General features: G+C 57.5%; 1 protein-coding gene across 1 annotated transcript; it reads left to right on the top strand.

Moving 5' to 3' along the window:
- Window positions 1-770: 770 nt before the first annotated feature.
- On the top strand, window positions 771-20,284 carry ARL8A (ADP ribosylation factor like GTPase 8A). The gene is made up of 7 exons (XM_051638960.1): window positions 771-1,070; window positions 13,146-13,226; window positions 14,018-14,091; window positions 16,286-16,379; window positions 17,525-17,592; window positions 18,430-18,500; window positions 18,611-20,284. Exons 1-7 carry the CDS (start codon window positions 948-950, stop codon window positions 18,658-18,660), a joined length of 561 nt encoding a protein of 186 aa, XP_051494920.1. The 5' UTR covers window positions 771-947; the 3' UTR covers window positions 18,661-20,284.
- The last annotated feature ends 1,436 nt before the right edge of the window (window positions 20,285-21,720 follow it).

Raw genomic sequence — 21,720 nt, 5'->3', positions numbered from 1 at the left:
GTGCAGGGTTGTGGGGTGCAGTGGTGCGGGGTGTGAGGTGCAGGGTGCGGGGATGCAGGGTGTGGGGATGCAGGGTGCAGGGTGCGGGGTGCAGGGTGAGGGGCTGTGGGGTGCAGGGTCCGTGGTGCAGGGTGTGGGGGTGCAGGGTGCGGGGGTGTGTGGTGCAGGGTGTGGGGGTGCAGGGTGCGGGGATGCAGGGTGCGGGGTGCGGGGGTGCAGGGGTACGGGGGTGCGGGATGGGGGTGTGCGGGGTGCAGGGTGGGGGGGTGCGGGATGGGGGGGTGCAGGGTGCGGGGTGTGGGGTAAAGGGTGCAGCGGTGCAGGGTGCAGGGCCAAGGGGTGCGAGGGTGCAGGGTGCGAGTTGCGGGGTGCAGGGTGAGGGGCTGTGGGGTGCAGGGTCCGTGGTGCAGGGTGTGGGGGTGCAGGGTGCGGGGATGCAGGGTGCGGGGTGCAGGGGTGCAGGGTGCGGGGGTGCAGAGTGCGGGGGTGCAGGGTGCAGGGTGGGGGGGTGCAGGGTGCGGGATAGGGGGGTGCGGGATGGGGGGGTGCGGGGTAGGGGGGTGCAGGGTGCGGGGGTGCGGGATGGGGGGGTGCGGGGTGCGGGATGGGGGGGTGCGGGGTGGGGGGGCTGTCCGGGCCGCGCCGCAGGTCCCGTGCCCTGGTGCGGTGTCTCCTCCCCTCCGCCCGGGGGCGCCAGTGGCGGCTGCGTCGGGCGGCGCGCGGGCCCCACCCGGCGCGTGCGGGCGCGGGGCGGTGCGGCAGGAGGGCGCGCGGACAATACCGGGCGGCGGCGGCTGCATCGGCCCCGCGCGGCTCGGCCCGACTCGGCCCCGCTCGGCCCCGCTCGGCCCCGCTCGGCCCGGCCTCCATCGGCCCCGCCTCGCCCCGCCCCGCTCGATCCCGGTCTGCTCGGGCCCGCTCGGCCCCGCTCGGCGCGGCTCGGCACGATGCTGGCGCTCTTCAACAAGCTGCTGGACTGGTTCCGGGCGCTGTTCTGGAAGGAGGAGATGGAGCTGACCCTGGTGGGGCTGCAGTACTCCGGCAAGACCACGTTCGTCAACGTGATCGCGGTGAGCCAGGGGGCTCGGCGGGCCCGCCCCGGGCTGCACGTGCCCCTCGCGCCCCGCCGCGTCGCTCCCGAGCCCCGCACCCCGCGCTGAACCCGCCCGGCACGGCCCGGCTGCTCCGCCCCTGCTGGACCCTGCCCAGGGTCCAGGCCGTGGGGTGCGGGGCTCGCTCCCCGCATCCGCGGTGCCGAGCGGTGCTGCGGGCCTGCAGCGGGAGCAGGCCCGGGCGGGGCCCCGGGGGCCGCCCGCCCTGCTCGGCCGGGGCTGCGGAGCTGCCGGTTTCGGGTCCCCCCGGCGGGCGGCGGAGCCTTCGGCACCGGGGGCCGGGGACGCTCCTGCCTCGGTCCCCGCGCGGCGCTGTGTCACGGCCGGGCCCGCCGCCGCGGGGCCTGCCCCGGCGCAGCGGGATTTGCTGCTCGGTGCCCGCTGCAGGGGGGTTTGCCTTGCGCCTCCCGCCCCCCCGGTCAGCACCGACCGGGGGCGGTGTTCGGTGGGTGCTGCCCCCGCGGCACGAGCTCAGCACCCGAACGGGGCAGCGACGCCCTCCCCGGGAACCCTTCCCCACGGAAGACCCTTCCCCGGCCTCTCCCCGCCTGCGCCGTCCCCTTCCCGGGCTCCCTGGACCCGGTGGCGGAGCAGGAGCTGGGGTCCCTGGACGCTGAAGCCCAGCCTGTGGTGCCATGTGTGAGAGGCTTGGCCGAGTCTCCCTCTTGGGCTGTTCTGCCCCTCTCCAGACACGTCGCTGCGAGGCAGGAGGATCCCAGAGGGGCAGGTTTGTGCCCTTGCTCCCGGGGCTGTCATGGAGGGAGGTGGATGCAGATCCTCTGGCTTTCCAGGTTCCCTCGTGCCCCACTCGTCCCTGAGCTTTGCTTCACTCCGTGCCTCAGCTTCAGAGCAAAGGGAGGTACTTCTGCCCTCTCAGGGTGCTGGAAGCTGCTGGGCTGTCAGTCCCTGGGAGGGTTTCCCTCGATGCTGCAGGGATGAAAACGTCCTTCCTGAAGTGCCCGGGGCAGAGAGAGGGCACCCTAAAATGCTTTTCACCCCAGAAGTAATGGTGCTTCTGCTCTCCAGCTGTTTTCTGGCATTCACCTCTCCTGCTGCTTCTCCCATGCCTCAGGGGACAGGGAGCTCTGTGGCTCTGGGATGGTGACCATGAGCACCAGTCCTTTTTTGGGGTGACTTCATCCTGCTGTTTGTTCAATGGTCCTGTTTTGCAGTCCCAGGTCAGGGTGGGATCTGATGGTGGCCCATGTGGGCCAGTCGTGCTCTGGACCTGCTGGATGCTGCCAGCCTGTTCACAGCAGCACAGGCAGCCTGAAAAATGGAAAAACAATTTAGCACCTTTTAAATAACCAGAGAAGTTTAAAGGGTGAGGAAGCTTTATCCTAAGCCTGCTGGGCCATTTTGCATTGCACAGGGCTGGAATTCCCTGGGGATGGTCCTCATGCTCTGACAGCCACTCTTTTGCCAGCCCAGCTCCCCTTGCCCCATCTGCCTCCTGCTCTCCCAGCCACATCTGCAGCAGATGTGGCTTTGGTGGGGTGGAGGGTCCTGCTTCATACCTGGCAATTCTGCTGTGTCAAAGATCTCCCCTGCAGGACCCATGCAACAAGACTCTTCCTGCTTAGGTGTCAGGAAAAGGGATATCCAGGAGTTGCAGTGGCTTTCCACATGTGGGCTGAAGCTGGTGCATCTCTGGTGGGGTGCTTAACACCCTTGCAGGGCAGCCAGGCTCGGGGTGCTGAGCAAGGAGCTCAGACTCTGCTGCAGTTTTGCGTCTGTCTGTGAAGTTAGGGCCACGGAGATGATCCAAGGGCTGGAGCACCTTCCTTAGAACACCTTCCAGTGCCTGAAGGGGCTCCAGGAAAGCTGGGGAGCAACTTTGGATGAGGGCATGAAGGGATGGGATGTGGGGGAATAGATTAAAGCTGGAAGAGGGGAGATTTAGCTTAGATGTTAGGAAGAAATTTTTTGAGGGTGGTAAGACAGTAGCCCTGGTTGCCCAGAGAAGCTGTGGCTGCCCCATCCCTGGAAGTGTTGAAGGGCAGGTTGGATGGGGCTTGGAGCAGCCTGGGCTGGTGGGAGGTGTCCCTGCCCATGCAGGAGGTTGGATCTAAGTGATCTTTAAGGTCCCTTCCAAACCAAACCGTCCATGATTCTAAGAAGTTATTGGCAAAGTTCAGATTTTGTGGCCTCAGGGGCAGCTAAATAACAAAGTGACATGCAGAAAATCCCAACCCTACAGGAATGGCATGAGAAGTGTTAGAGCTGTCTGGCTTTAAAGGGATGAAATGGGAGTGTCAGGATGGGAAATAGCAAGGATTTGGGCTTTGGGGAGAGGAAAAACTTGAATTGGGGTGTTGTTCGAGAGATCTCCCAAGAAATGTCCATGGGTGCAGTTGATGCTCCCCAGCCTGCAGAGTGATGTTGGTTTTGGGGCTGGAACTGCTCTGGAGGTCCTGGTGTTGTCCTTGTCTTCCATGAGTTTTAGCTGTCACTGTCTGAAAAATGGAATCAGATTGCCTGGAAAATGGGGTAGTTTCCTACAGCAGCCATAGCTGTGGCTGTGCTGGGTGAAGGCTTTTCTGAAGCCAGCCATAATTGGGGCAGTGACTCCTGGGTCACCTGCCTGGTGAACCCTTAGTCTGCAGGGCTCATCTTTTCTTTCCCTGGCTCTTGGGAGCTGAAGCTTGAAGTCCTGTGTGCAAGGAAGGATGAAAGGCTGTGAAACACATCTGGGCTTGGTTTAGATTGAAGCTACTGAGCTTTTAGCTGCCTTTCCCCCAGTCTAAGGGTGATAAGAGTGAGAATTGAGGGCATCAAGAAGCCCTCGGTGGGTGCACATCCTGTCAGTGCAGGATGTGTTTAGAAAAAGAGTGTTTTGCTGCTTTTGATTCACAGAATCACAAAATGGTTTGGGTTGGAAGGGCCTTTAAAGGCCATCTAGTCCAATCTCCTGGCAGGGACACCTCCCACTAGACCAGATTGCTCCAAGCCCCATCCAGCCTGCCCTTGAACGCTTCCAGGGATGGGTCAGCCACAGCTTCCCTGGGCAACCTGGGCCAGGGTCTCACCACCCTCTCAGAAAAGAATTTCCTTCTACTATCCAACCTAAATCTCCCTCTCCTAGTTTTAATCCATTTCCCCTCATCCCATCCCTCCCTGTCCTTGTCCAAAGTTACTCCCTAGCTTTCCTGGAGCCCCTTCAGGCACTGGAAGGTGCTCTAAGGTCCTGGACTCCCTCCAGGAGCTCCATGTCCTTCCTGTGTTGAGGACCCCAGAACAGGACCCAGCCCTGCAGGTGGGTCTCACCAGAATGGAGCAAAGGGGACCAATCCCCTCCCTGACCTGCTGGTCACACTGTTTGAGATGCAGCTCAGGACACAGTTGGTTTCTGGGCTCCAGCACATGTCGCTGGCTCGTGTTGAGCTTCTCATCAAGTGACAACCTCTAGTCCTTCTCCTCAGGGCTGTTCTCCATCCATTCTCCACCCAGACTGTATTTGTGCTTGGGATTGCCCCAACCCAGGTGCAGGACCTTGCACTTGGCCTTGTAGAACCACACGAAGTTCACATAGACCTACATATCAAGGTTGTCCAGGTCCCTCTGAATGTCCTTCTATCCCTCAGGTGTATCAGCCACACCACCTAGCTGGTTGTTGTCTGCAGAATTGCTGAGGATGCCCTCAGTCCCATTTTTCTCTGTCACTGATGAAGACACTGAATAGGACTGGTCTCAGTATAGACACTCATAGACAAGTGATGCCTGAGTGTGAGTGATGTTGCCAAGAGCAGAAACGTAAGCAGGTCTGAAGGACCTGACCACGGTTGTCCAGGTTCAGAGGCACAGCTGGGAACCCAAGGTACCACATGGGAGAAGCACCTTGGCACTGCACAAGACTTCTGGCATGTCTGTGGGAACAAGCATGGAAAACAGAGAGATGAGGGAAAGAAAACGGTCCGTTGTGTGTCACAGGTTGCTGGTGTCACGTTGGCCATGGCCCAGTACTCCACCAGCACAATCTGCCCTGTCTCACCAAACTGCATTTCTAACCATTTCCTTGGACCTCCATCTTCTCTGTGTGTGTGGGGGGGGGTCTGAGCATGAGCAGCTGGTCTCCAAACCAGGGTCAGAGGCCACTTGTCCCTGGTGGGGTGCACCCCATGCTTCCTGCACTGCAGTGTCCATGCCTGTGCTGAGAAGAGAGATTGGGACTGATCCTGGGCTGATGCCTGCTGACACTATGCTCGTCACAGGGGATGGGTTTGGGGCTGCCATGCCCCTGGCTGGGCTCTCCTGGGTACAGATGCTGGGGTGGACCTGGGCATGGAAGCTTCTGCCCGGCCATGTGTGTCCCACAGCATGAGCACCATCCACTGGGCAAGAGCACTGGCACATCCTGAAAATCCCAAGTGTAGTCATAGAATTGTGGAATGCTTTGTGTTGGAAGAGACCTTAAAGATCATCTAGTTCCAAACCCTCCGCATTGGCAGGGACACCTCCCACTAGACGAGGCTGCTCAAAGTCCTGTCTAGCCCATCTTTGAACACTTCCAGGAGGGGCTGTCCCCAGCTTCCCCGGGCAACCTGTTCCAGTGTCTCACAACTGTCATAGTGAAGAATTTTTTCTTAATGTCTTAACCTAAATCTACCCTCCCTCAGCTTATAACTGTTCCCCCTGGTTCTATCACTGCCCTCTCAAGTGAAAAGCCTCTCCCCGTTTTCCTGTAGGTCCCTTCAGGTACTGGAAGGCCACTGTGAGGCCTTGAATAGCCCTTGAATGTCACCTCAGCATAAGCCAAGGTCAGGATGTAGCAAAGACCTGCTTATTAAGGAGTGTAGTAATTATTTTTTTTTTAAATAAAAAGTTTAAAGGCAGCCCCAGAAGAATGTAAACATTAGTAAGATTGTGAAGTTTAAGGGTAGCATGAGCCTCGAGCAGCCTGGGTTGGAGATCACTGGTGTTTCAAAGCTGGGCAGCCTTGGAGATTGACCCAGCTTGGAAGAACCAAGGACTGCCAGGCTGTGGTGAGCTCAGCAGGGACTTTATTTCTCTGCCTGGTCCTTACACCGACTGCTGGTCTCTGCTCTGGTGCCCCTCACCTTGGGAGGTCCCATATGGATGTGTCACCACTTCCTTAATCCTTCAGTGATCATCCTTTACCCCTGTGGCAGAGCCAGGTGCTTCTTGAGATGTCATGGGACCCTGTGTCCTCATGTACTTTGCAGAGGTCTGAGGGAGGAGCTGCTTTCCAAGGGCCTGGTGGGAACAGGCTTGATCAGGCCAGGTACAGGCTCAGAACTTGAAACCTGTTCTTGGTAGAGCAACCTCCTGTATTTTCTCTGGCCTGGTAGCAAAAGTCCATCAGCTTGGGCCTCATGAGAGCTTTGTCCTTATCCCCAGCTTTCTCACTGTTTCCACAGCCTTCACCCACTGCTTGGTTCTCCATTTTGCTTGTTCTGTTGTTTTGGGTGTTTTTCAGTGGAAAAACCAAACACAGTCCTCATTTCCTCTGAAAGCGGAGAATGCAGCAGCCTTGGTCTGGCTCCAGGCTTCATTACACCTGCTTTTTAATTATTGTCATTATGCAGATTTTCTCTCCTAGTTAACTCTTCTTTTCAGCAGCAGCAGCAGCTTCAGCAGGTGCAAGAGTTGGTTTCTATGGGCACTGCTTAAATATTTACTTTGGTCTCATCTTTACAGCCTTGGAGAAGGTAGGGGTGTTACTGAAGTTCATTGTTCCTGGTGTGACCAGCTCTGCCCACGATGGTGTTCCCTAGCCAGGACCCATCTCTCAGGTGACTGTAAGACTCCACAGTTGCTCTGGCAGTTGTCCTGGACCTCCTGGTTCCTCCTGCCTTCTCCCATGGTCTTGCCCCTGGGAATGTCCACCCTGAAGCTCCTGTGGCCATTCCACTTGCTCAGCAGTGACTGCTCCAGGAGCAAGTGGCCTCTGACTGCTAGTCTGGAGACCAGTTGCTGGTGCTCAGATCCCAGACACACACAGGCACACAGAAGGTGGAGGCCCAGACCCAGGGAAATAGTTAGAAATGCAGTATGTTAAAAAGACAGGACAGACTGAGCTGGTTGAGCACAGGGCATGGCTGGACAAATGTACTGACCATCCCTCATCCCTCCGTGTTCCCATTTTTGTTCCCATAAATGTCCCAGAAGAAGCTTTGTGCACTGCCAAGGTGCTTCTCCCCTGCCACACATCCAGCTCAGGAAGGAAAGCACAAATATTTGTCTTAATGAGGTGCCACCTGTGTCCTGGTCAGGCTGCAGCACAGCTGTGGATAGTGCTATGTCCTTGGGGGCCACAAGTGTCCTGCAAGATCCAAGCTCCCCCAGCCCTGCTGCTGTCTGCTCCAGCCTTGACCAGGGCATTATGCCTGGTTTGGGACACTGTGGTTGGGGGAGGGTGGGATGGGAAGGGAGAAGATCCAGCTGAGAGCAGGGCAATGGCTGGAGGTCTCCAAGAAACCAGAGCACTGATTGAAGAGGGGACAACGTGAGCCTTGTAGTTTGGTAGAAGATCAAGGGAGACTGAAGAACTTGGAAACAAGAGCTGGGTCAAGCTGCTCTAGCACTGGTTTTGCCTGAGCTGGGTTGGGCTGTGGGGAGGAGGCAGGTGGATGGTGGCAGTGACAGAGCAGGGACATGGAGACCCTGGTTGAGGATGGATTAAACACTGTGTCTCCAAGGTGCCATTGCTGGGGTGACCCACTGGGCTGGGGAGCCAGAACCAAGGGTACATCTACTAGGTGGCCAACTCACCTGGGTCCTGAAGGCAGAGAGGTTGCCTTGGTTCCTTTGAGAGGGTTATGTGAAGGGCAGAGCTGTCCTCTTTGCCTTGTCCCAGAGGATCTGGAGCCCTCAAAGCATTGCTTCTGCCCCCACACTCCAGCTTGCCTTGGGATGTGGTGCAGAGCAGCTCTGCTCCCATCCAGTCGCACAGTACTCCCTGAGCTCACAGTAAGGTCCTTCTTGGTGTCTTGCTTGGATCCAGAGGGTTTTGCTTTCCAGAGTTTCTGTAGCAGACCATGTGCTGCCATCATGGATGTGGGTGATGGCCATGCATGTCCCACACCCCAAAGCCTGGGCCAGCAGTAAGCTGCCACTCTAGAGCCACCAGCACTTTGTGTGGCCACACCTCTGTCCCTTCACCTCTGTCCCTTCATAAGCTGAACGTCAGAGATACCATGTCAAAAGAAAAAAGCCATTAGCTGCATTGCAGGGAGTGTGTTGAACTGTCCTGGAGAGCATTGTCTGGCTTCTGGGGGCTTCCTGGAAGCGCCAGTCATGGCATCATCACCTGAGCTCCAGGGTCAGCTGGATGGCCTGGCTGCTGCCTGCAGGCTTGTCCCAGAGCCCCTTTTTGCTCTTGAGATATGGACATGGGGCCCGTGGGACCAGGGAGGGCAGCAGGGCCTGGTTTGGCTGTGATAGTGTCACCAGGAGCGTGGCCAGGAGGTGTCCCACCATGATGAAGGCTCGTGGTGGTGTATTTCCAAGCTGAGTGGTCTGACCAGTGCTGGTCCTTCAGGTCGGCCCCTCTGCACAGGGGTTTTGAAACCAGAGCTTGCTGAGGACTTTGGGCAAGTCAGTATTGTCTCATTTTGGGCCCCCTGATGCTCTTCCACCTTGCTGCCAGCTTGGGGGGATCTCTGTCAGGCCCAGGGTAGCAGCCCCTTCCCCAGGGTTCCCTGGCAGGGCTGTGCAGCCCTGTCCCCTCTGGTGCCTTCTGCAGGGGCTTTGGGAGCTGCTGTGGAGCTCCTGGATGGGCAGTGGCTTTGCAGGTGAAGCTCCCAGCTGCTAGGCCCTGCCCAGCACCGTGTCCAAGGCCGGTCAGGGAGGCTGGGCAGGGTGTGATGGGTAAGACATGAAACCCCTGAGTTCCTTTCTGGGTTGGAGCTTGGACAGGGTTTGGCAGAGCCTTGGCTGCAGGAGTAGAAGGCTGGGTGATTTTGGGCATGGTCCAGGCCATCCAACCAAGGGTGCTTTGGGCATCTTGCCTCTGGTGGAGACAACTTCAGATTACATGGGGCCAGTCTTTCAGCACTGCCATCTCCAGTCTCTGGGGGAGGCCTTGTTTGTGAGCCCTGGGACCTGCAAAACAGCCAGCAGCAATTTATCCAGAGCAAGTCACATTAAAGTGGTGTCATCCTGTGGAAGGATAGGGTGGCTGCCACCTGGTCAGCTCGGCTCTGCATGTGTAGCTGGTGGACACAGAGTGGAGGCTGAGGTTGTTTCTTTGTGTATGCCAGCAAGCAAGGTCCCAGGTGCTGTCTGAGCAGGGGATAATGGCTGAAGGGGCGGATGAGGTGGTCTCCACATCCACATGGCAGAGGATGGGGCTGAAAGTGAGTTGGCATCACTTGCCCTGCAAGAGCTTGATCCTGGCCATGGCTCCCAGCACCCAACTGAGGAGTGGTGGAGCTGGGCAGGAAGGTCATTTGCCTTCCAGCCAGGGTGGTTTACCCAGGGTGCTGAGGGGACCCTGGCAGAATCCCACCTCTAGAGCCCACAAAAATCTGATCCACCTGTTGTAGCTACAGAATCCATCCTGCCAGCAAGCATTTTTGTGCCTCCCAGAGGAATCTCATTCCCAAGCCATCAGTGCAGCTAGATGTGACATCTGCGGTCAGCTTGGGTGCTGTGTCCATTGTGTAACCAAAATCTGGGGGAAAGTTGTGTCCAGAGAAGCTTTCACGTGCCTGTAGCTGATCTGGTCTTCACTGTCCCTGGCAGGTGACTGGACCCTGCAGGTAGCTGAAGATGTTTCCAGAGGTGTCAGCATCTGGGACAGCTGGAGAGGAGTCACAGAATCACAGAATGTCAGGGGTTGGAAGGGACCTCTGAATTATCCAGTCCAACCTCCCTGCCAGAGCAGGACCAAAAAGTAGAGCAGATCACTCAGAAAGGCATCCAGACAGGTCTTGAAAGTCTCCAGAGAAGGAGACTCCACAACCTCTCTGGGCAGCCTGTCCCAGGGCTCCGCCACCCTCACAGTAAAGAAGTTCTTCCTCATGCTGAGGTGGAACTTCCTGTGCTCTAGTTTGCATCCATTGCCCCTTGTCCTATCACAGGGCATCACTGAAAAGAGACTGGCCCATTCTTGACACCCACCCCTCAGATATTTATAGACATCAGTAAGATCCCCTCTCAGTCTTCTCTTCTCCAGTCTAAAAAGCCCCAGGTCTCTCAGCCTTTCCTCATCAGACAGCTCTTCCAGTCCCTTCATCGGCCTTGTAGCCTCTGTTGGACTCTCTCACATAAATCTCTCTTGAGCTGGGGAGCCCAGAGCTGGACACAGTTCTCCAGATGTGGTCTCGACCTGCTGGACACACTCTTCTTAGTGCATGCCAGGATACCACTGGCCTTCTTGGCCATGAGGGCACATTGGTGTCCCATGGATAACTTTTTGTCCACCAGGACTCCAAGGTCCTTCCCCACAGAGCTGCTTTCCAGCACGTCAACTCCTAACCTGTACTGGTGCATGTTGTTATTCCTCCCCAGATGCAAGACTCCACACTTATTCTTCTGAACTTCATTGGGTTCCTCTTTGCCCAGCTCTCCAGTCTGTCTAGATCTCACTGAGTGGCAGCGCAGCCTTCTGGTGAATCAGCCAGTCCTCCCAGTTTGGGATCATCAGCAAACCTGCTGAGGACACACTCTGTCCCCTCATCCAGGTCGTTGATGAAGATGTTGACCAGGACTGGCCCAGCACTGATCCCTGGGGTACTCTGCTAGTCACAGGTCTCCAGCTGGACTCTGCACGATTGATCACAACCCTCTGGGCTCTATAGTTTAGCCAGCTCTCAGTCCATCTCACTGTCCACTGTTCTACCCCACACTTCCTGAGCTTGCTCACAAGGATGTTATGGGAGATAGTGTCAAAAGCCTTGTTAAGGTCAAGGTAGATACATCCACTGGCTCCCTCTGTCTACCCATCCAGTCACACCATCATAGAAGGCTGTCAGTCAGATATGATTTCCCCTTGGTGAATCCATGCTGGCTCATCCTGATAACCTTCTTCTCTTCCATGTGTTTTCAGAGCCACTTTCAGAGAGCAGCTGGTGCAAGGAGCTGAGTGTGTTTCAGCACATTGAAGATGCTGCTGTGGGTGCCAGGGCACCACAGACCATGTGGAAGCCATCCTGGACCACATCATGTTGCTTGCCCAGCCCAGCCTTTCTTGGAACAGCACGAATGGTTCTGTGTCAGGCCCTTGGCTGTAGGCAGCCTGGCATTGGGTGACCTGGTGGGGGAAGGATCTGGGGCAGGGAGCAAGGCTGAACTTTGCTCATGGAGACATGCTTACTTGTGTCATGTTGAGGAGGAAGCAGAGGTGACTCCTGCAGCCCCTCCCTTCCTGGGAGACGAACCAGTGAACCATCTCTTGGGTGGGTTTCATACAGCCAACAGTTGACATGTTGTGTCCAGAATCCCCAGTGGAGGTGCCTGCAGTTTCTGAGAACTCTTATTGCTCTCCACATCTTCCAATCAAAACCTGATTATTCCATAAAACCTGGTCCATAAAGCACATTGTGTTGAAACTCAGTCTGAAGGAGACATCCCCATGTTGGCTGGTGGTAGAGGAATTTCTGCCTTCCTCCCCTCCTCTCCCTCCACCCCCTTCCCTGCCAGTCTGTCTGTGGTTTTTGGGTGCACCATGGCTTGGACACCCCTTGGCTGCCGTTTTTTGCTGATGAGTGCAGAAGGGAAATGAAAAAGGGAAGCAGCACGTGTTGCAGAACCGTTGGTAGAGGTCAGGAGAAGCCAGGGCCTTGCTGACATGGTGGGTCTGAAGGAAATGTTGGCTCAAGCAGGCACAAAATTCTGTGTGTAAGAAAATGGTAAAAATTGCCTTCCCTTTTTGAGGTTTGTGTCAACTAAAATAAAACTAAAATAAAGTCCTGGAGAAACTGAGATTTTAAGCCAGTAAAGAGGTGCTGGGCTGAGTTCAGCTGCAGTTGGTGGTTCCTGCAGGCTTCTGGCACTGATGGCCAAAAGCCCCAGCGCTGTTTCCCTGGTTATCCAGCCCTCTTCTCCATCAGCTTCCCCGGTGTCCAGCAACCATACCCTCCACAGGGATGCTTTTCCAAGCAAAGACAAACCTGTTTTGAGGCCCCTGATGCTGCTGGCTGGGCAGGAGGTGCAGGAGGCAGAGGGTGAAGGGCTGTGGCTGCTCAGCCCAGGACCATCTCACAGCACTGTGATTTAAACAGGAGACTGGAAGGGTGGGTGGGCTTTACCAGACCAGCTCCACTGTCTGTCCGCGCAGTGCGGTGCTGGGTGCGTGTGTCCTGGGGGTGGCAGAGGGCCTGTTCCTGTTCACTGCTTCTGCACTGCTAACCCAGCTCTGCCTTGGCACTGGGATGCTGCAGATCTGCAGGGATTTCATCCTGCCCAAGGTGACTGGGAGCTGTGCTGCTGGAGAACAGGCAGGGGCAGCTCCTGGGGAGGGAGAGGGCACCCAGCTGTCATTCATGGGCGGAGTGCAGGACCCAGAGGGCCTGCACAGGGAGGTGGCAGACCAGCAGGAAAGCAGAAGTTCATTGGGTTTGGGCTGGGCCATAAATGATCTGAAGCAGGAAACATGCCAGAGCCCCCAGGACCCACAGCTGGGAAAGAGCTGGTGCAGGAGGTGGCTCCTGCTGGCACCTGGGGCCGTGTGGGGCTGCCAGTGCGTTTGGGGGAGAGGTTTGGGCCCAGCAGGGCTGACTTGGGGCCACTGCAGCTGCCAAAGGTCTCTCCTCCTCCGAGGAAGAGTTTGGGAATCACACTGTGAAAGGTCTGGGTTGGGCAAACCTCTGCCACCCACTGAGATGGCAAGGGGCTTCATGGGGGAACCCAGGGCACCCTGCACCCCACGCAGCAGCAGCATTCCCCTCCTGCAGGCATTTCATCTCCTTGGCTCTACTTTTGCTCCAGGAGGAGGCTGTGCTGTCCCTGCCACAGGGCTGGATTGGGGTTTGGAGTTGTTTCCAGGCAGGCTGCCAGCCCTGCTGCCCTCCCTGGGGAGGCTGGTGGGGTTTCCCTGCCTCCTGACACTGTTTCACTTTGATCTTGCAGTCAGGACAGTTCAATGAAGACATGATCCCGACGGTGGGCTTTAACATGAGGAAGATCACCAAGGGGAACGTTACCATAAAGGTAAAGTGCAGATGTTATCACCCATGGGCTCTTGGGATGAAAGATGCAGTGAAGGGAGACTGGTGGGACTTCTCCTGGAGGCTGAGAGATGCCAGCAGCCGTGGGTGCAGTTGGGGAGACCTGCCCTTTGGGGTTCTGCAGGTACCCACCAGAGGAGCTGGTGGGAAGGGATATAGAGTGATCCAGCCCTCTGCAGTCAGTGCAAAGCTGGAGGTTTTCCTACCATCACACTCGTAGATGTGGTCACCTTGCTGAGGGAGGTAGTGCTGGGAAGAACAGTCATGGCTTGCCGTGGGGGGTCTCTGTCTCCAGAGCAAAGGGTGGGGAGGTTTCTGTCCCTCCTGGATCTTTCAAGGGCCCTGGGTTGGACTGGGAAATAATGGTGGGATGGGCTTGAAAGGTGACTGGGGATCTCTGCCTGTGGCAGAAATGTTTCTGGGAGTGTGCTGAGGGTGTGGAATTGTCAAATGTGTCAGGGAAAACCTGGGAGGGGTGGTGGGCATGGGGAGGAACCCCCAGCTTGGGCCCAGGGGTCCCCCATGCCAGCAGAGGCAGGTTGCAGGAGGTGTCCACCACCCTCCAGCTGCCCTTCTCTGGGATGTCTCCGTTCTTTATTGAGTCGGGAGCCTCCTCTTTAGGTTTGGGATGAAGAGAACGGGGATGGGGGTAGATTTGGTAGATGCTGGAAGCTCCGGCCAGGTGGGGAAGGGTCATGGGCAGGACGGTGGGATGATGGGCAGGCCAGGGGCGTGACAGGACAGTGGGGTGATGCTGCCTTCTCCCTGTCACAGCTCTGGGACATCGGTGGCCAACCGCGGTTCCGCAGCATGTGGGAGCGGTACTGCCGTGGAGTGAGTGCCATCGTGTGAGTACCCTGGGATCTGAGCCCCCCAGGGGGGACACGGCCCCATTGCCCCCCAGGTTTCCTCTCAACCAGTTGGGCCACTGGAGAAATTACGAAATTATGGAAGGAGGCAGAAAAATTAGTGAAAAAATAAGGAATCTGGAGCCTCCTTCTCTGGAGACTCCTGGATGCGCTTCTCTGTGGCCTGCCCCAGCTGGTCCTGCTTTGGCAGGGGGCTTGGACTAGATGATCTCTAGGGGTCCCTTCCAACCTCTTAACATCCTATGATTCTATGATTTCCAGCAAAGCTCCAGCAAAATAAAGTGTTGAGGTCATGTCCCGACATGGTGACAATCAGCAAGGGCAGGACTCCTCATCCCTGACTCCTCATCGACCAGAGTGGCCCATCTGGTTGAGAGGAAATAAAAGGACCCCTGGCTGTCCATGCCATGCTCTAGTCTGCCTGCCCTGCCTCCCGCTGCTTCCTGCCCCTTTTCTCTGGCCTTCAGCTCTCCCGTCCCATCCTGGCAGTGCCTGTGGGGTGTCTGTGTCTCTCCCCCCTCGGGACAAAGAACCAGCTCTGTGGCCACTCACTCAGCTTCAACCTCCCACACACACTCTGGGATGAGGAGGACAAACCCAACTGGCAGCTCATGGGTCGAGACAAGGGACAAGGAGGATTCTTCACTGATTAAGGTCCCAGGCAAAACAGACTCAACTTGGAGAAAAAAATAATAATTTAATTTCATGCTAATCAAACACACACAGGACACAGACAACACAAAGAGCAGGGCTTTCTCCTCCCTTCTTCCCTGGCTCAAATCACTTTGTTCCGGGTTTCTCTCCCTCCTTCCCCCCAGTGGCACAGGGGGATAGGGTTTAGAGTCAGTTCACAGGCTGGTGGCTCCTGCTGCTCCTTCCTCCTCAGGAAGAAGGATTCCTCACAGTTCTGCCCTGCTTCCCCACGGGGTCCCTCCCATGAGAGTCCTCCACCAACCTCTCTTCCACCAGCCCTTCCCACCAGCCCCGGAGCTGCTCTAGCGCTGCCCAGAGTCACGGGGGCTTCAAGAACAGGCACCTCCCCTGCCCGGGGGCTTCCACAGCTGCGTAATCAGACTCCCCTGGCAGCAAATCCACTGGCCACAAAATCCAAGTCCACTGGCCAAGTTCACCCCTCCTGGCACCATGTTTCTCCATGAGTGCAGGGGGACAGCTGCCATCTCGCCATGGGTTTCAGGGAAACTTCTGCTTGGGCACCATCACCTTCTTCCTCACCAACCACCAGCGCAGCTCTTCCCCCCCTAAGTGCTCACTCGGCTCAGCAATTATCTCAGTTCTTTTGTATGTTAATGGCAGAGGTTCATCTATTGTCCCTCTAATGGCTCCTTGGCTGGTTTTGGAGCAGGAGGAGCCTCTCAGCTTCTTACCGGAGCCCCCCCTGGGGCCCTTCCCCCATTCCCACTACCAAAAATCTCACCAAACCAGCACACAGGTTTTCCTGTCTTCAGTGCTTCAGTAGCTAAAGGCTTTTTTCCTATTTTTAATAAACCCCACAAGGCCTGATGAAGCGTGATGGTGTTTCTCACTCTTCCCAGCTTCCTGATCATTAAAGGCTGCTTTGATGGGTTCCTCTCCTCAGTCCTGGCTTCACTGATGTCCTCTGCAGGAATGGGTTGCTGCCTGTAAGAGCTAAACCCTTCCCTAAATCTGGCTTCTCCTGCTGGCTTCTCCTGCCCTCTGGTCTGTGCCCCACGCCCAGGATTGCTCCTGTAGAGAAGACAACCAGGTCCTTCCCCCTGCCAGGATCTTGCATTGACATCTCCATCAGCTCCTCCTCTCCACTTCTTTTCCTCTGTCCTGGGAGTCTCCATAAGGATCTGGCACGTGCAGACCAGCTTTGCTTGGGCACTTGGGGATGGTGCCTGGACTCCCTTATCCACAGTGTCCCTGGTGTCAGCAGGATGGGCTCCTGGGGGATGAAGACAGGGAGGTTCTCCACTCCCTGTGGAGTGGCATGTCTCCCGTGGGAGTCATGGGAGGCTGTCAGCCCCACAGCCTTTTCTGGGAAGAGGGATCTCATTGTCCATCACCGCCACACTCCGGCCTGTGAACCAGTGGCTGTCATTCAGGCAAGACCTGGTGGTGGCACAAACCCCAGCAAACTGGGGCATGAGGACCTCGGTGTCGGTCTTCACAGGTATCCCTTCCCTTGCAGGTACATGGTGGATGCTGCTGACCAGGAGAAGATAGAGGCCTCCAAGAATGAACTGCACAACCTGCTTGACAAGCCACAGCTCCAGGGCATCCCGGTGAGCTCTTACCTGGTTCTCCCGGCTGCTCATGGTCCTCAGCCTGGTGACTGCCAGGGCTGGCAGCAAGAGGCCTGCACTGTGCAGAGTAGATTTAGGGGGTGGATCCCTTTTTGGGGGGCGTCCCCTTCCCCACTGCGCCCTGAAGGAACTGGGAATGTGGGGCTTTCCAGGCCAGGACCAGGCCAACCAGCAGGGAAGGGAGCTTTGGAAGACACCAAAAAAACGTCCCAATGTGCGAGATCTGTCTTCTTGCATCAATTTGCACCTTATTTACGGTGGGACAGTAAGGTCTTGTCCCTAGGAGAGCAGCTATGGGGCTATGACATTGGCAGGAGGTGGCTGGGAGCAGCAGCAGCTTGAGGCACACTGCACACTGGGCAGGATGCTTCTGGAGCATCCAAATCCACATCCTTTGAAAGGAGCTAATTGAGGATCCCAAACCTTCACTGACAACTAAATGAACCTCCCAACATCATGGCCTGCATTTGCGGTCCTTCTGGGTGCTCTATTTTTGAGAACAAGTCTCCACATTCACCCTGGGGGAGTCTGCCTTCCAGTGCTGCTGCAGAGGCCCTGGGTGGGTGCTGCAGCCTTGGTGCTGTCCCTGTCAGGTGACAGTCCCATGGGGTCCCCCAGGGGGATGTACACATCCTGCCAGGTGGTTATTTCCCTTGTGAGAATGTCTTTGTGGATGTGAAAAGCCTTGAAATAAGGATAAATCAGTGGATGATGAAAACAGGTGCTGTTTTTTTGGCTGCCTTGCTGTGCTACGGCCCCACATCTCCTTCCTGACACTGGGTTTTAGCCATTTCACCTGATGTTTTGCTCAAAGGCAGCCAGAGGCTCCTAGGAGAATGTTCTAAATGGCACAACAGATGCTGGTGCCCTTTGTGGAGGATGTGCTGTGGGGCCAGCTTGTCACTGGGTCTAGAGAGTACGCAGGAGATGCTGTGTACTAATTAGGGCTGTTAATTGAAGTGCTGTGCCTTTGATTGCCTGATAAATGGGTTTTCTCTCTCTGGGCACACCCTGGTGGAGTGGCCAGGGCTGTCTTGCATCTGAAGTAGGATCCGCGTCTGGGTGGCAGGAGGTTCCTGCCTGTTCTGGCAGCCAAGAGCTTCAGGTGTCCCCTCTCCCTGCAGGTCCTAGTGCTGGGGAACAAACGAGACCTGCCTGGTGCCTTGGATGAGAAGGAGCTCATTGAGAAGATGTAAGTGTGCCTGTGGACTAGGTGGCCGCGGTGGGACTCGGACACAGTGTGACCCCCCTGTTCGTGCCTTGTGTGTTGGGGTCACCCCGCTGCGGTACCGGGGGCTGGGGCGGCCGAGGCAGCGGCCGGTGCGGGAGGAGCTGGGACCGCGGCTACCAGCGCCAGGACCTGCGGGCCACAGGGGGGCGTCTGGGCCCGCAGAGCGCTGGGGCGAGCTGGGGCTGAAGCCTGAGGCCAGGGTTGGGACTGGAGCTGGGGCTGGAACAGGGGCCAGAGCCGGAGCTGGAGCAGGGGCTGGAACGGGCTAGAGTTGGAGCTGGGGCTGGAGCAGGAGCTGGAACTGGGGCTATAGTTGGAGCTGGAGCAGGAGCTGGAACTGGGGCTGGTGATGGGGCTGCCTCCTGCCCATCTCCACGCCCCCTCCCTACAGATAGGGCATGGGGACACTGTGCTGACCAGCAGCATCTCCCCCCCCCAGCCACCCCTCAGGGACCTGCCCCTGTGCAGCTCCTGTGCTGCTGGCCCGGTGCAGCTGCCCCCTCCCCACAGGCCTGTGCAGCCAAGTGTAGGGAGGGGAGCAGTGATTTTGTGGTCAGGCCCTTGCTGGGGTCAAGTCCCTCCTGCCTTGTAGCCCCCATGGACCACATGTGTCCATCAGTTATGGACATGGTGCATGGTTGTCCTTGCCCAGCCCACACAGTCCTTGGGAGCCTGGGGGGGATGTTGCCTGAGCAAAGTGTCCCTCATCTCAGAGTCTGGTTTGAAGGGACCCCCAGAAGGGTCTCCTGCTGCTCAGCACTGGGGTGTCTGCAGCCAGAGTTCAATCCTCTCCCACAGGAACCTCTCTGCCATCCAGGACCGAGAGATTTGTTGCTACTCCATCTCTTGCAAAGAAAAGGACAACATTGGTGAGTACTGGCAGCTCCAGAGCGGGGCTCGGGGTGCAGCAGGGGGAGGGCAGCCCGTTTACAGGAGGGGGTGAGAGCCAGAGCCTGCAAGTGTCCCCTTGCTTTCACAGACATCACCCTACAGTGGCTTATCCAGCACTCGAAGTCTAGGAGAAGCTGAGATCCCTCAGACCACGGCTCGGATCAGGAAGATGCCATTGTACAAGCCCGTGTCCCTCCTCTCCTGCTCTGTCCCTCCAGCTCTCTCTCTAGTTGGGTATTTTTAGGGGACCCTAGACTCCACTCGCCTTGAGGTGGAGCCCTTGTTTTTATTGTAAAGAAAATGTCCAACTCCACCCTCCTCCTCTCTCTCTCTCTGTCTCTTCCTCCCATTTTTGGCACTGTTCTGTTGTTGTCTGTGTATACAGTATATATATATATGTATATATATTTTAATTTTTTAATTTAAGCGATAGCACTGTTACTGAACTGGGCCCTGGGAGCAGTGGGAAAGCGGTGAGTGCCCTGAGGCTGGCCAGGGATAAGTGCTGGGAGGAAGATGAGGGTAGTAGAAGGCAGCAGCTCCCCGGGCATGGGGCTGTGCCAGGCTGGACAGGTCCCCTGGGGCTCCCTTGTCCCCTCCTGGGTGTCCTGCCTGAGCCCTGGGCTAGGACTGTCATGCCTGTCTTGCTTTCCTCAGCCTTCAGCCCCATGGGCAGGGTCTGGGGGGAGGCTGCTTCCCAGGGCTTCTCCCCTCTGGGAAGACAGGGATTGGTCACCACCTGTCTCTGGCTGTTGTGCCACCTCCTCGACTCCTGCCCTGGGCCACCCAACCCCCTGCTCCCCCTCCTGCCCTGCTTCTGCCCTACTATGCTGGGGGGGCCATGCCAGGGGCTGCTGCCAGCACAGGGGGGCCCAGAGAGGCTAGTGTCTCTATGAGGGGTACAGCTGGTCCCCCTCCCTGCCCCATCTGCCCCAAAGGTGGCTTGGCCCCATGTGCCAAAAGGTGTCACCTGCGCCTGGCTGGGGGTTGCTGGCTCTGCCCTGGCCAAGGACATGGCACAGGGACACCAAGGAGTAGGGGGACATGTGGGGACACCCAGGGACTTGTGGGGCCTGAGAGCCCCTGTGCATCCCCACGGTTCCCTCAGGGTGCTCCAGGACCTGCCCTGCTCCACACACTCACCCCAGCTCTGCTGCCCTGGCTGTTGGGGACATGGTTGGGTCCTCAGCAGCAGGTGGGGAGAGCTGAGAGGAAGTGTGGGGGGGTGAGGAAGGCTTTGCCCATCTGTGCTGTGTGATGAGTTGCTGGGTCTCTGCAAGTGCAGCCTGGGGACCTGACCAGATTGTTTGGGGCCAGTTTAGGGGGCTTAGCTGGGCTGGCGGGGTCATGCAGGCATCAAGGGGGGTCAGGTCAGTGGCACAGCAGGGCAGCAGCTGCCTGTCCCCTGGTGAGGGCTGGAGCAGAGGGTGGGGTGGCCCAGGACAGGGGCTGTGGGGCCCCTGTCACTGCCCTTTCCCCATCTCGGCTCTGGGCAGTGAGACAGGGATTTCTCTTCTGTTCTCATGTTTGCAGAATTGCACAGAGGTTTCCTTTTTCTTTGTTGTTTTTTTTTTGTATTTTTTGTTTGTTGTTTTTTTTTTTTTTAATTAATTGTAAAGTGTTGTCACCCTCCCCCCACCCCCCCACCCCCCTTTTTTTTTAAGACATATTTTGGCTCAGATTTGACCTCTGTTGGGAAATGATTCTTGTAACTGGACAATTTTTTTTCCTCCTAATAATAATAAATTAACAATTTTGCGTTGGGGGGTGTGGTTGTAGTCACCTGGCTTCTTTGCTGTCACCCATCCTTCCTGGGAACTGTCCCCACACCTCGGAGCTCAGAGGGGGGTCCCTGTCCCCTGGGCAGCACCTGGCACCCCCAAGGCTGTACTCACCCAAGAGGTGCTGGAGCCAACTGCAGGGGCCCTCATGTCCCTGGGGGCTGTGTCCATTATGGGGGGGATACCCCTGGTCTCTGTCCCTGGTGACCCAGCCCCTGGGGTGCTCTCCTTGCTGTGGGCCCATGTGTTGCCAATAGCTCAGGGTGATGGTGCTGCCTGGGCCCCCCCCCCCCCCCCGCTCTCTTCCTCCCCAGGCATCCAGCAACAAGCCTGGCTTTGTTTGCCCTTGGCCTGGGCTCAGGACAGAGCAGCACTGCCCGAGCACATGAGAGCTGCCCCCGCTCCTGTCCTCCCACTCCTGAACCCCCACCAGGGACCCCGCTGGCCCCGGGGGGTGCAGGGGGTGAGGGCGGGGGGGGCACCAGGACTCTGCTTCTTCCCCCCGTTCCATCCCTGTCCCTGGATGAGTCCTTTCTCCTCCATGGCTGCTCCTGAGCTGTGGTGTCTAGCTCTGGCGCAGGGCTGGGGGCGGGGTGGTGGGGAGAGAAAAGGAAAATCCCGGTTTTGTGCTCTGGGAAGAAAACTGGGGCTTTTGTTTCCCTGGAAACGGGGCTGCAGAAGCAAAGCGCAGTGGGTGTCGCCGCGCACAAAGCCCGCAGTGAGCCCCTCGCGTTCACCGGGGCAACCGGCTCCCTCGCCCGGGCATTCCGCGGCCCGGGGCGGCCGCCAGCACCAGGACAAGGAGCTCTCACAGCTCCAGCTCGGCCCCATCCCACCATCCCGAGGGAGCAGGAGCCTTGGGCACGGGGTGGGGAACGTGGGGCTTGGAAACCTTGATGCCCTGAAACCATCATCCTGGGAACAGTTTTGTCCCTGCAGTGAGCAGGTGGATGAAGGCCAGGAGATCTGCATGGTGCTGTTTGGATGAGGTGTGCTTACCCCAGCGGCTCCCCAAGGACTGCTGGGGGTGGTGGTCCCACCTCCCCACCCCAGCCTGGCAGCACCGTGACAGCAGCACCTTGGTTCTGCACGGTGCAGAGAAGGAACCAGCTGCCTGCAGGCTGTGGACACCTCAGCCCAGCTCTGAGACCTGAGTCCTACCAACCACCCCAAGCCCAGTGCTTTGGAGGGGATGTCCCATGGGCTGGCCTGGCACCAGCTGGCCCAGCATCACCTCAGAGGGAGGGGGCAGAGGGGCTTTCCCCATCATCCTTAGGTGCTACCTGACCTGGCATGGCTGCTGTCCTGCCCTCCTGACCCCCCAGCTGCCCATGTCTGCCCCCAGAGCCCCCAGGAAGAGCCACCCCAGCCCAGGCACTGGCTCCCTGGGCTCAGGGGTGCTGAACAGCTGGTGCCA

The sequence above is a fragment of the Apus apus genome, chromosome 23 (assembly GCF_020740795.1).
Source record: "Apus apus isolate bApuApu2 chromosome 23, bApuApu2.pri.cur, whole genome shotgun sequence".
NCBI classification, from domain to species: domain Eukaryota; kingdom Metazoa; phylum Chordata; class Aves; order Apodiformes; family Apodidae; genus Apus; species Apus apus.
This window is presented reverse-complemented; position numbering and strand designations above follow the sequence as displayed.

Coding starts and splice junctions, on each gene's coding strand:
- ARL8A (XM_051638960.1), top strand. CDS start 948: ATGCTGGCGCTCTTCAACAAGCTGCTGGACTGGTTCCGGGCGCTGTTC. Junction 17,593..18,429: donor AAGGAGCTCATTGAGAAGAT/GTAAGTGTGCCT, acceptor CCTCTCCCACAG/GAACCTCTCTGCCATCCAGG. Junction 18,501..18,610: donor CAAAGAAAAGGACAACATTG/GTGAGTACTGGC, acceptor TTGCTTTCACAG/ACATCACCCTACAGTGGCTT.